Raw genomic sequence first — 11,581 nt, 5'->3', positions numbered from 1 at the left:
AAAGTACAGAAACTCATACGTTTTGCTTTAAATATGTAAGAATATAAGCCCCACCTCTAAAAAAACAAACAAAAAAACAGGTTTTATAACAGGCTCAGAAAAAAAGTCACTTAGAAGACCTATACAGGGACACCAGCAACTGGGAGGCAGGAAATAAATCTCACCTGATTACTGGTAGGATCACATTTGCCTAAACCGGTAGCTGAATCGTCAGCTATCAAGAGAGGCTCGCTTTTCCCACAGCTCTCCTGGCTGATGAGCGTGTCCGCATAGTTGGGCTGCGGGAAGATCACGTGACTCTTCCGCGAGTCCGCGGTGAGCGACACCTCGTGGGAATAGGTCTGCAGGAAAGCCCGCACCCCGTCCACGCCCACGAACTGAGAGGCGGGTACGCCCGCCAGTCCGCCTCCTGAAGCCTGCAGCACGCGCGACGTGTGCCAGCGCCTCAGCCTGAGCGCCAGCAGCATGATGACAAAGGCCAGGAAGACACAGGAGACCGCGGCCACCGCCACCACCAGGTACAGCGTGAGGCCTGAAGCATCAGAGTCCTGTGGGACTTCCAGGCTGCCCAAGTCAGCCAGGACGTCTGGGATGCTGTCAGCCACGGCCACCGTGAGCGTGACAGTGGCAGAGAGAGGGGGCTGCCCATGGTCCTGCACTGCCACCACCAGGCTCTGCTTGAGCGCATCTCTGTCCAGCAGGGCCCGCGCTGTGCGCACCTCGCCCGTGTGCAGCCCCACCGCGAAGAGCCCTGGCTCGCTGGCCTTGAGCAGGCGGTAGGACAGCCAGGCGTTCTGGCCTGAGTCTCTGTCCACCGCCACCACCTTGGTCACCAGGTAGCCAGGCTCTGCGGAGCGGGGTGCTAACTCCACGCCTGTGGAGCCATCTGTGGGGACAGCAGGGTACAGGATCTCAGGTATGTTGTCGTTCTGGTCTAGTATAAATATGCTCAGTGACACATTGCTGCTGAGCGGTGGGTCCCCACTGTCACATGCCGTCACCCACAACTGCAGTTCATGAAACTGTTCATAGTCAAAGGAGTGCAGCGCATACAGAATGCCGGTGTCTGAGTTTATGGAGACAAAGGAGGATAGCGGTGCTCCCTGGAGGGTATCCTCTGCCAGAGAATAAGTGACCTGGGCATTCTCTGTGCTGTCCTGGTCAAGTGCAGTCACTGAGAAGAAAGAAGCTCCTCTGGGGTTGTTTTCAGGAATGTAGGCAGAATAAGAGGAGTGAGCAAAAGTGGGTGGATTATCGTTGTCATCTGCTACATTCAGTGAAATGTGAGTTTCTGTAGACAAGGGCGGACTTCCCTGATCTGTTGCTGTCAAAGTTATATTGTAGCTCTGAACCTGCTCCCTATCCAATGCTCTGTTTGTTACCAACTTGTAATAATTTCCATAAGTCTTTTCTAATTTAAAAGGCAGATTGTTAGGAATAAAACAGGAGACTTGACCATTTTCTCCGGAGTCTTGATCTTGCACATTTAGAAGAGCAACCACTGTACCTGGAGGAGAGTTTTCTAGCACTGAATTAGTAGAAGATGTGATAGTTATTTCCGGAGTATTATCATTCACATCCACAACTGTGACCAGCATCTTAGCAGTGGTGAAGAGACCTCCACCATCTTGGCCTTGAATTTCCATCTCATAGAATCTATATTTCTCAAAATCCAGAAGACCTTGTATTAAGACTTCTCCAGATCGAGAATCCAACTGGAATATTTCAGTAGCTTTGCTTTCCATATTCCGGAATGAATATACCACTTCCCCGTTGATTCCTTCATCTGGATCAGTTGCATTTACCATGAGAACCCGAGATCCAGCGCTGAGGTTCTCAGGAACACTCACTCTATAGACAGGCTGAGTAAACTTTGGGACATTGTCATTTACATCGAGAACCACCACACGAATGGGAACAGTGCCCTGGCGGATGGGATCTCCTCCATCTAAGGCTGTGAGGAGTAGGTGGTGAGCAGCCTCTTTCTCCCTGTCCAGGCTCCCCTCCAGCACTAGCTCAGGATTCTTGGCCCCATCTGTTACGCCTCGCACTTGCAAGGAAAAGTAACTATTAGGACTGAGCTGGTAGCGCTGGAGGGAATTCATTCCCACATCTGGATCTCTAGCGTTAGGAAGAGGAAATCGCGATCCCGGAGTTGCATGCTCACTGACTTTTATCTCTACTTCTTCCTCCCGGAAGCTGGGGGCGTTATCATTAATATCCATTATTTCCACCTCCACTCCGTAAATCTTCAGGGTATCTTCCACAAGTACCTCTATGTTTAAAAAACAGGAGGAAACCGCCTCACAGAGCTCCTCTCGGTCTATCCTACTCGCCGTGATCAAGCTGCCACTTCGCGGATTCAGAGCGAAAAGCTGCGTCTTTCCTCTGGAGACGATGCGGACTCCGCGCTCCGCCAGCTCCCAAGGCTCCAGCCCCAGGTCCTTGGAAATATTGCCCACGAAGAAGCCTTTGTCTGCCTCTTCCGGCACCAAGTATCGGATCTGCCCGGCCTCAGACTCCCGCAGCGTCCCCAGGAAGATACACAGTACGACCAGCCCTCTGCGGTCCAGGCGCAGCTGCAGATTCGCCATGGCAGTGGCTGAGCCTATATTCCGCGGTTTCTTGAGCCTTTTGGTTCTGAATCAGCACGTATCCACAAGGTCTCTGGCCGACTGCATCCGAAATATATTAGTGAAGAGAAGTACTTTTAAGTTTCCAGCATCAGGGTCTGTGAGAATCCAACCTCACTCGGCTTTACGTTGTAGAGGTAGGGGAGGGAGGGAATCTGTAGCGCGCTGCTTCCCATTCCCTAATTGGTGAACAGCGGCGCCTAGAGCCCAATCTTATTATTGCAACAAGAAAGAAAAACCCAACTAATATACCTGTTTCCGAAGTTACTACACTCACCTCTTCGAGAATCACAAGCATTGGTAAAGCTTAAAATTGCAGACAATAAAGAATTATATAATGTGATTTTAAAAGTATACCAAGAGCACTTATGAAAAGGGTAATTATTTAAAGAGCTTGCTAAATTCTTTTTTGAGTTTCCAAACACTACTGGAACTGAACACTTGCAGGTTACATTTGATTCCTAACGATTTTTACTGACTGAAGGGAACAGCATTTGTGGTTGTGGAACTAGCATGGTTCCAAAAAAATCATCAATTAGGATTATGATTATAATTCTTACCAATGTTTATTAAGTAAAATAAGGGCAAAATTTTGAGAAAATTTGCATGGCATTAGAATTGTCATTTAAAATACCACAGTATAAAAATATAACTGTATTCCATATCCTTAATTAAAATATATTCTATTTCATGAAAAATTGACCTGAGAGTTCTCTATATATTTTACCTTAAATGCATTTGAATAGTAGAAAGATTGCAGCATTGTAAACTTTAGTTTTAACAGTAATAGCTACAGGTTTGAGCTAGATTTATTTTAAGAACTTTAACAAGAGATGAAACCTAGAATCTGGAAATAACAGTACTATATTAGAATATGTTGGCATATTGTAATATATAAACATTATTTTAAATACTTACCTGTTTAAAACTATTCTTATCGTCTTCAACACTAGGAGTCAAAATGCTAGCCAATAGCACTGAAGAGCTATCTTTGATGAGAATATCTTGTGTGGCTGGATAATGTTCAACAGATGCAAGAAAATTAAATTCCGGATTAGTTTCACTCCCAGGCACACATAAATCATAGGCATAGGGCAACGTTCCCTCACTGTAGTTGGGAGGAATCTCGGAACCAGACTTGGAGCAGAGAACAGATCCAAAGCAGGCCCCGGCGCTGGGGCTGGAAGAGCGTCGCAGGCGCAGAGCGATTGCCAGAATCACCGCGAGGAGGAAGAGTACCGAGATCAAGGCCAAGGCCACCACCAAGTAAAACTGAAGCTCAGCCTGGGGGTCAGAGGGCTCTGGGCGGTCACTGAGGTCAGGCAGCGCCTCCTGCAGGCTGTCCGTGAACACCAGGTGCAGCGTGGCGGTGGCCGAGAGGGGCGGCTGTCCCCCATCGCGCACTGCGACCAGCAGGCGCTGGCGGGCCGCGTCCCTGTCGCCCAAGGCCCGCGCCGTGCGCACCTCGCCCGTGCGCAGCCCCAGGCTGAAGAGCCCGGGCTCGCTGGCCTGCAGCACGTGGTAGGACAGCCAGGCGTTGTGCCCAGAGTCGGCGTCCACCGCCACCACCTTGGTGACCAGGTAGCCGGGCTGCGCGGCGCGCGGCACCGTGTCGAAGAGCGCAGAGCCGTCGGGCCCCAGCGCCGGGTACAGCACCCGCGGCGCGTTGTCGTTGCGGTCGCCCACCAGCACGCGCAGGCTCACGTTGGCGCTGAGCGCGGGCGAGCCGTGGTCGCGGGCCTGCAGCGTCAGCTCGAAGGCGCGCAGCTGCTCGTGGTCGAAGGCGCGCTGCGCGAACAGCACGCCGCTCTGCGCGCTCACGGACACGTAGGACGACAGCGCGCGCGGCTCCAGGTCGCTGGCCACGATGGAGTAGGAGACGTGGCCGTTGGGCCCCAGGTCGGGATCTGAGGCGCTGACTTGGGCGATGGAGGCTCCAGGAGGGTTGTTTTCTGCCACGTGGACGACGTAGGAGGCCTGGTGGAAAACCGGAGCGTTGTCGTTTACATCGCCAATGTGTAGGGTGACGCTCGTACTAGAGGAGAGGGGAGGTTTGCCTTTGTCCGTGGCTGTGATGGTGACGTTGTATTCCGCAGTCTGCTCTCGGTCTAGGGCTCCATCTGTCACCAGCTTGTAGTAATTATTGGAAGAAGAATAAATCTTGAAAGGAACATCTCTTCCTATATGACAGGTGACTTCTCCATTTTCTCCGGAATCCCGGTCCCGTGTTTTGAAGAGGGCAACCACCATTCCTGGAAGGGAACCCTCCAAAATCTCATCAGAAAGGGAAGTGATGATTATTTCTGGCCTGTTGTCATTTTCGTCTAACACTTCTATAATTACTTTACACTGTGTAGAGAGGGATCCTCGGTCCTTTGCTTCTACATCTATAGTATATCTTTTCACATCTTCAAAATCCAGGGGCTGACTAGTTATAATGTTTCCTGTAGCAGAATCCAGAGAGAACACATGCTGGGCTGTTTCAGCCACACCAAGGAATGAGTAGGTGATAACTGCGTTGTTGCCTTCATCTTGGTCAGTAGCACTCACCCTCAGCACAAAGGTGCCTGGGGGCACGTCTTCTCGAAGACTGACCTTGTACAAGTCTTGACTGAACACGGGGTGGTTATCGTTGGCATCCACCACCCGGATTCGGATCTGAGCGGTCCCACTTCGAGGCGGATCCCCGCTGTCTAAGGCTGTCAACACCAAGTGGTGAGTGCTCTGAGTTTCTCGGTCCAGGGTCTTCTTTAATACCAGTTCTGGATATTTGCCACCGTCAGGATTGTCTTTTACCACTAACGAGAAATACTCGTTAGGACTTAGTTGGTATTTGCTCAGTGAATTCATACTAATATCGGGATCTTTTGCAGACTCAAGAATTGTTCCCATTCCTGGGCTGACAGATTCACTGATTTCTAAGTTTATTTCATCTTTATGGAATTGAGGAGCATGGTCATTAATATCCTCAATAACCACAATGATATGAAAAATATTTAAAGGATTTTCCACTACAGCCTCCAACTGCAATTCACAGCTTCTTCTCTCTTTGCATATCTGCTCACGGTCTAATCGGTCTTTCACAAGTAAGTCCCCGCTCTCCGCGTCTACGCTGAAAAGCAGCTTCTCCGCGCTAACTCGCAGCTTTCGAGCCGCCACATCCACGACACTGAGCCCTAGATCCTTGGCGAGGTTTCCCACCACCGAGCCCTTGGCCAGCTCCTCGGGAATCGAGTAGCGGATCGGCTCGCACAGCGCGGGGTAGAACAAAGGCAGCAGGAAGGGGAACAGTACCTGCCGCCGGCGGGCTGGGCGTTTCTGCGCGCAGCTTCCTCCCATCGTGCGCTCTAGTTCTCGCTGCGTCCCAGTCTTTCTAGTTGGAGAAAGTGCACACTAGCGCACTGATAGAGCATTCGGCCCAGGACAGGGGGAACCCCTAGTCTCTGGGCTGGGAATCCGTGTGTGCTGGGCAGAGCCAGCGCGGCCAGGAACCCCAGTGTGTAAGCGGGTTTCCTTCTCCCTGTGTTGTTGGCTGCGCAGGAAATCCCAGATTGGAGGCTGAGGAATCCCGGGCATCAGCGCTTGCTCTGCACTGGCCGACAGCGGCGCCCAGAGGCTCCAAGTGGAACCGCAGCTTAGTTTTTGTATTTCAAGAAATCTTTTCCTTTAAAGGGAAGATGACAGCAGCGGAAATATTTGAATCGTATTCCTTGGTGATTCCATTTTCAGCACGAAGCATATTTTTCACATAAAAAACTATTATGTTTTTATATGCTAATATCTTACATAGATTTTTGACTAGGTAGAAGTATTTCTTTCAAAATCAAAAAGGCACGAAATAACGTAGAGTGCAAAGTAGGTCTCCTATTACATGTCCCACTGCTATTCAGTTCTTCCACCCAGAGGCAATCACTGTTGTTCCTTTTAAGAGTAATTATCCACAAAGGGAAGTACTGAAGTTAAATACTTTTTCTTTCTTTCTTTCTTTTTCGGTCTTCCATCCAGGCTTATATTTGGCTAGAAATTACTAACCCACCCTGTCCCATACTTAGGAACTAGAACGCAACTATTGTGATGTTCATGACAGTCATCCAAGGTGTCCTATATTGCTTTTAAATAATTATATTTTAAAAATTTGCTTGCAATAGCAACCATGCAAGAAAGTAGGGTTTTTTAAAACCTGAATTCTTCTAAATAATATAATTATTTGAAATAGGTGCATAATAATTTTGACTTTCATGAACAGACAATTAAAATGACAGTTTCAAGGATTTAAAAGTTAATAACTATGACCCAAAAGATAGTAACTCTGCTCACCTTCCATAGACCTATCCTTGAACAAATATTGAATGATGTGAAAAAAAGCCATGGTTTCATAAATATTTTGAAACACATTAGGACACTCTTTGACTTTATGCTACCATATTAGTAATAAAAGTAGAGATCAATACATCAGTATCTTCACTAAACTAAATGGGCTCATCAGTAACTCCACTGACCACCGATTTAGAATTCTGTGTACTTCTCTGCTTGTATTCAGATCTCATGCAAAAATAACATTACTTTCTTGGCTTTAAGTTTGTTTTGACTCTAAATTTCAGAGTTTTCAGAGTTTCAGGCAGAGTCACTGAAATGCCTTTGACACACGTCTTGCTCCTGTACTTGGAACATGTACAAGTCTATCTCCCCCAATTTTATATATATCAGCATTAGAGATTGGAGAATTTAACAAAAAGTACAGAGAAAGCAGAACCTCGAATTTGCTTAACTTAACTTTCTATAGGCTCTCTGGAATCCCTATTGAGCAAGGAAAGTAAAATTAAAATGGAATGTCTTCCACATACAGAAGGAAATTAGAATCATGGGCAAAACGGATGCTTCAGTGTTACCAAGTATAACTACACTTGGAAAAATTTAAGGACACGTATAGATCAGTAAATCCTCTATAGAACAGTAATGAAAATGGGTAGTATTTCCAGTGAGGCGAATGCATTTGTTTCTGACATTTACCCATTCTCACCAAGCCTGCCTTCAAAATAAGAGCCAGGGTGATCTAAGGGGCTAGGGTTTCAGCATGTAGCCAACAGGAGAGCACACGAATTGACAAGACACTTCTGTGGCAGTCCTCTCTTAGGAAGTGTCAATATTATACTCAACAAAATGATAAAATGCAAGATTCTATGAAGCTACTCATAACAGGCTATGACAATAGGCCTTCATTCGGACTAGGTTTGGAATATTTACCAGAAAGTAAAACCATATCACCTTTAACAACCATCAAGTTCTACATTTCAATGTTTTAGCAAGCAGCAAATGCCCTTGAAATGGAGGGAAAAGTGAAAAAATTATGATTAAGTTTCCATCATCATGCTGCAAACTGAAATGTAAAACCGATTTTAATTTTTAAAGGAGAGAAAAGCAGTAAAAATAGAACTCACTGGCACCAAAGGGGTATCTTCTATAGGAAGCCTGGAATCATCTAACAAAGACAGAGGATCCTTTTTTTCACAGCTCTCCTGGCTGATGAGCGTGTCCGCGTAGTTGGGCTGCGGGAAGATCACGTGACTCTTCCGCGAGTCCGCGGTGAGCGACACCTCGTGGGAGTAGGTCTGCAGGAAAGCCCGCACCCCGTCCACGCCCACAAACTGAGATGTGGCCACACGCGCTAAATCATCTCCTGAAGCCTGAAGCAGATGCGACGTGTGCCAGCGCCTCAGCCTGAGAGCCAGCAGCACAATGACAAAGGCCAGGAAGATGCAGGAGACCGCGGCCACTGCCATCACCAGATACAACGTGAGGCCTGAAGCATCAGAGTCTTGCGGGACCTCCAAGCTTCCCAAGTCGGCCAAGACATCTGGGATGCTGTCAGCTACAGCCACCGTGAGCGTGACGGTGGCCGAGAGAGGGGGCTGCCCATGGTCCTGGACCGCCACCACCAGGCTCTGCTTGAGCGCATCTCTGTCCAGCAGGGCCCGCGCTGTGCGCACCTCGCCCGTGTGCAGCCCCACCGCGAAGAGCCCTGGCTCACTGGCCTTGAGCAGGCGGTAGGACAGCCAGGCGTTCTGGCCTGAGTCTCTGTCCACCGCCACCACCTTGGTCACCAGGTAGCCAGGCTCTGCGGAGCGGGGTGCCAGCTCCACCCCCGTGGAACCGTCAGTGGGGAAGGTGGGATACAGAATCTCAGGTGTGTTGTCATTCTGGTCCAGCACGAATATGCTCAGTGACACACTGCTGCTGAGTGGAGGGTCCCCGCTGTCAGTGGCTGTCACCTGTATCTGCAGATCACGAAACTGCTCATAGTCAAAGGATCGCAGTGCATACAGGACTCCTGTATCGGAATTGATGGAGACATAGGAGGATAGAGGTGCCCCCTGGATAGTGTCTTCAGCCAGGGAGTAAATAACCTGAGCATTTTCTTTGCTGTCTGGGTCCAGTGCAGTCACTGAGAAGATGGAGGCACCTCTGGGGTTGTTCTCTGGGATATAGGTAAAGTAGGAGATGTGAGAAAAGGTGGGTGGATTGTCATTGATATCTGCCACTTGCAAGGTGAAGTGAGTTTCTGTTGATAGGGGTGGAGTTCCTCCATCTGTGGCTGTTACCGTGATATTGTAAGAGGATACCTGTTCCCTGTCAAGGGCTTTGTGTGTCACCAATCTATAATAACTGTCAATGGACTTTTCTAACTTAAATGGTAAATTCCCTGGTATGGAGCAAGTGACCTGTCCATTCTGCCCAGAGTCCAGATCATGCACATTTAAAAGGGCTATAACAGTCCCCAAAGGTGAATCTTCCCTCAGCGGACTAAACAGAGATGTGATGGTCACCTCCGGACTGTTGTCATTTACATCTTCTACTGTAATCAACACTTTTGCAGTTGCAAGATATGCTCCTCCATCTTCCGCTTGTATTTCTATTTCATAGAAACCTGTTTCTTCATAGTCTAGATTTTCTGATAGCTTTATTTCCCCAGTATTTTTGTTTAGTTGGAATTTCAACAATTGTGTGTCAGGTAATTTTCGAAATGAATATGTCACTTCTCCATTGGCACCTTCATCCCTGTCAGTGGCGGTGACTGTCAGCAGCTGCGCGCCCACAGGCAAGTTCTCTGGAACATTCACTCGGTATTCGGGCAAACTGAAAACTGGTGCATTGTCGTTTGCATCGAAGACAGTCACACTAATGAGGACAGTGCCAGATCGAAGAGGGTCACCCCCATCGACGGCAGTGAGGACCAGATGGTGCATTGCCTCTTCCTCCCGATCCAGGGCGCGCTCCAGCACCAGCTCCGGGTACTTAACGCCACTGGCACGGCTTTGAACTGCTAGGGAGAAGTGCTTATTGGAGCTGAGCTGGTAGTTCTGTAGGGAGTTCACGCCCACATCCAGATCAACAGCTTCCGGAAGAGGAAAACGCATTCCTGGAGCAACGTTTTCATTAATTTTTACATCTACGTTTTCTGCTCGGAATTTTGGTGCATTATCGTTGATATCAGTAACTTCTATTTCTACTCCGAAAAGTTTCACCCTATCTTCCACAAGAATGTTAAAACTCACCAGACACTGCAGATTCTGCGCGCAGAGTTCCTCCCGGTCTACCCTGCCCGCGGTGACCAAGCTGCCGCTTCGCGCATTCAAAGCAAAGAGCTGTGTCCTACCTCTGGAGACGATGCGGACTCCGCGCTCTGCCAGCTTCCGGGGCTCCAGCCCCAGGTCTTTGGAGATGTTGCCCACAAAAGAGCCTTTCTCTAGCTCCTCGGGAACAGAGTAGCGGATCTGCCGAGCTTTGGCTTCCCACGGCATACGGAGGAAAAGGCAGAGCAGGATCAGCGCGCAGCGGTCGGAGCGATTCCTTAGAGCGGCCATTGTTTTCTGGTGACGGGATTCTCGCTGAGTCCTCACTGAGCACACACTGTTGTTTTGGCCGGTTCCTTTTTCTTTCCCTGGCTGCAGGGAGTCTCTGCAACCTGCACACCTTAAATTCTGGAGTGAATTTCGCTGCAGTCCTGGAGCCGGTTTGTAGGAATCGTGGAGCTTTTTGTATTTGAAGCCCTGAGAATCCGGATTGAGCGCTGGCTGCGGTTCTCTCCTGGTAGGTGAACAGCGGCGCTCAGAGTCCTCAGAAGTTACTGCACCCACTATGTATGCAACAGAAAGCAAACGCTACTCTATTTTGTTGTATATTTAAATTTATTTTACATTATTTCTTTGGTTTCTCAACTGATAGCCTTAAACCAACTACTATCTGTGGGTTTCTTACTTGCTGAAATAAAATGGAATGAAAGGACTACAAAGCATTAAATGATAATAGTTGATTAAATATATATTTGCAACACTCATTTTCCCAATAGAAATAGATCCAGGTTAGTAATGCTTACTGCTATATTCAGAAAAGCCTTACAATTTTATTTGAAATTCTGATTTAAATGGTCAAGCTGTGTTTAGTAGACATTCATATGGAAACTATATGAGATATACCCCTTATAATTCACTTAGACTCTTTTAAACTTTTGATATGAGCAACCAACTAATTAATTGAATTTGTTTAACATTAAGATTGTGTAAAAGGTTTTCAAAATATTTTTCTAAAATGGTTTTATTGAGCTTCAATGAATTTTTTAAAATGTTTTATTACAGGCACATATTATAAGTTAATTTGACCTATTAAAATGAGTTAAGCTAGTAATCACAAATTAAAGGGATTGTATTGCAGTGGGAAGAGAATATATACAAGTGCTACAATTTTTTAAAAACTGAAGTTAGAAATATTGATGCAGGCTTTTGAAAAATAAGTATTTATGACAAGTGACCTATTTTTACCAGGGCCTTGACACCAGTATAAGTAATCTCTTCTTTGCATTTTGTATGGAAGCTCAAAGTGGCCCACACATCTAGAGTTGTATATTCCCATCAACCCAGCAGTAGTTCGCTCCTCAAAGGTGAGGAGTTTAG

General features: G+C 47.4%; 1 protein-coding gene across 18 annotated transcripts in view; it reads right to left on the bottom strand.

Moving 5' to 3' along the window:
* LOC105090796 (protocadherin gamma-C4) overlaps window positions 1–11,581 on the bottom strand; it is a 165,890-nt gene that overhangs the window by 81,296 nt on the left and 73,013 nt on the right. The window contains exon 1 of one of the 18 annotated variants that reach the window (XM_031449201.2): window positions 8,072–11,136. The exons of 14 other annotated variants lie outside the window; for them this stretch is intronic. In XM_031449201.2, the coding sequence (XP_031305061.2) occupies window positions 8,072–10,495 (2,424 nt within the window). In that variant the 5' untranslated portion in view covers window positions 10,496–11,136. Of the gene's footprint in view, window positions 1–164; window positions 2,990–3,551; window positions 5,621–5,927; window positions 6,281–8,071; window positions 11,137–11,581 lie in introns of those variants that run through there. 3 more of the 18 variants (XM_064484389.1, XM_031449205.2, XM_031449198.2) reach the window with 3 other exon arrangements.

This window comes from Camelus dromedarius, chromosome 3 (assembly GCF_036321535.1).
Source record: "Camelus dromedarius isolate mCamDro1 chromosome 3, mCamDro1.pat, whole genome shotgun sequence".
In the NCBI taxonomy this organism is placed as follows: domain Eukaryota; kingdom Metazoa; phylum Chordata; class Mammalia; order Artiodactyla; family Camelidae; genus Camelus; species Camelus dromedarius.
This window is presented reverse-complemented; position numbering and strand designations above follow the sequence as displayed.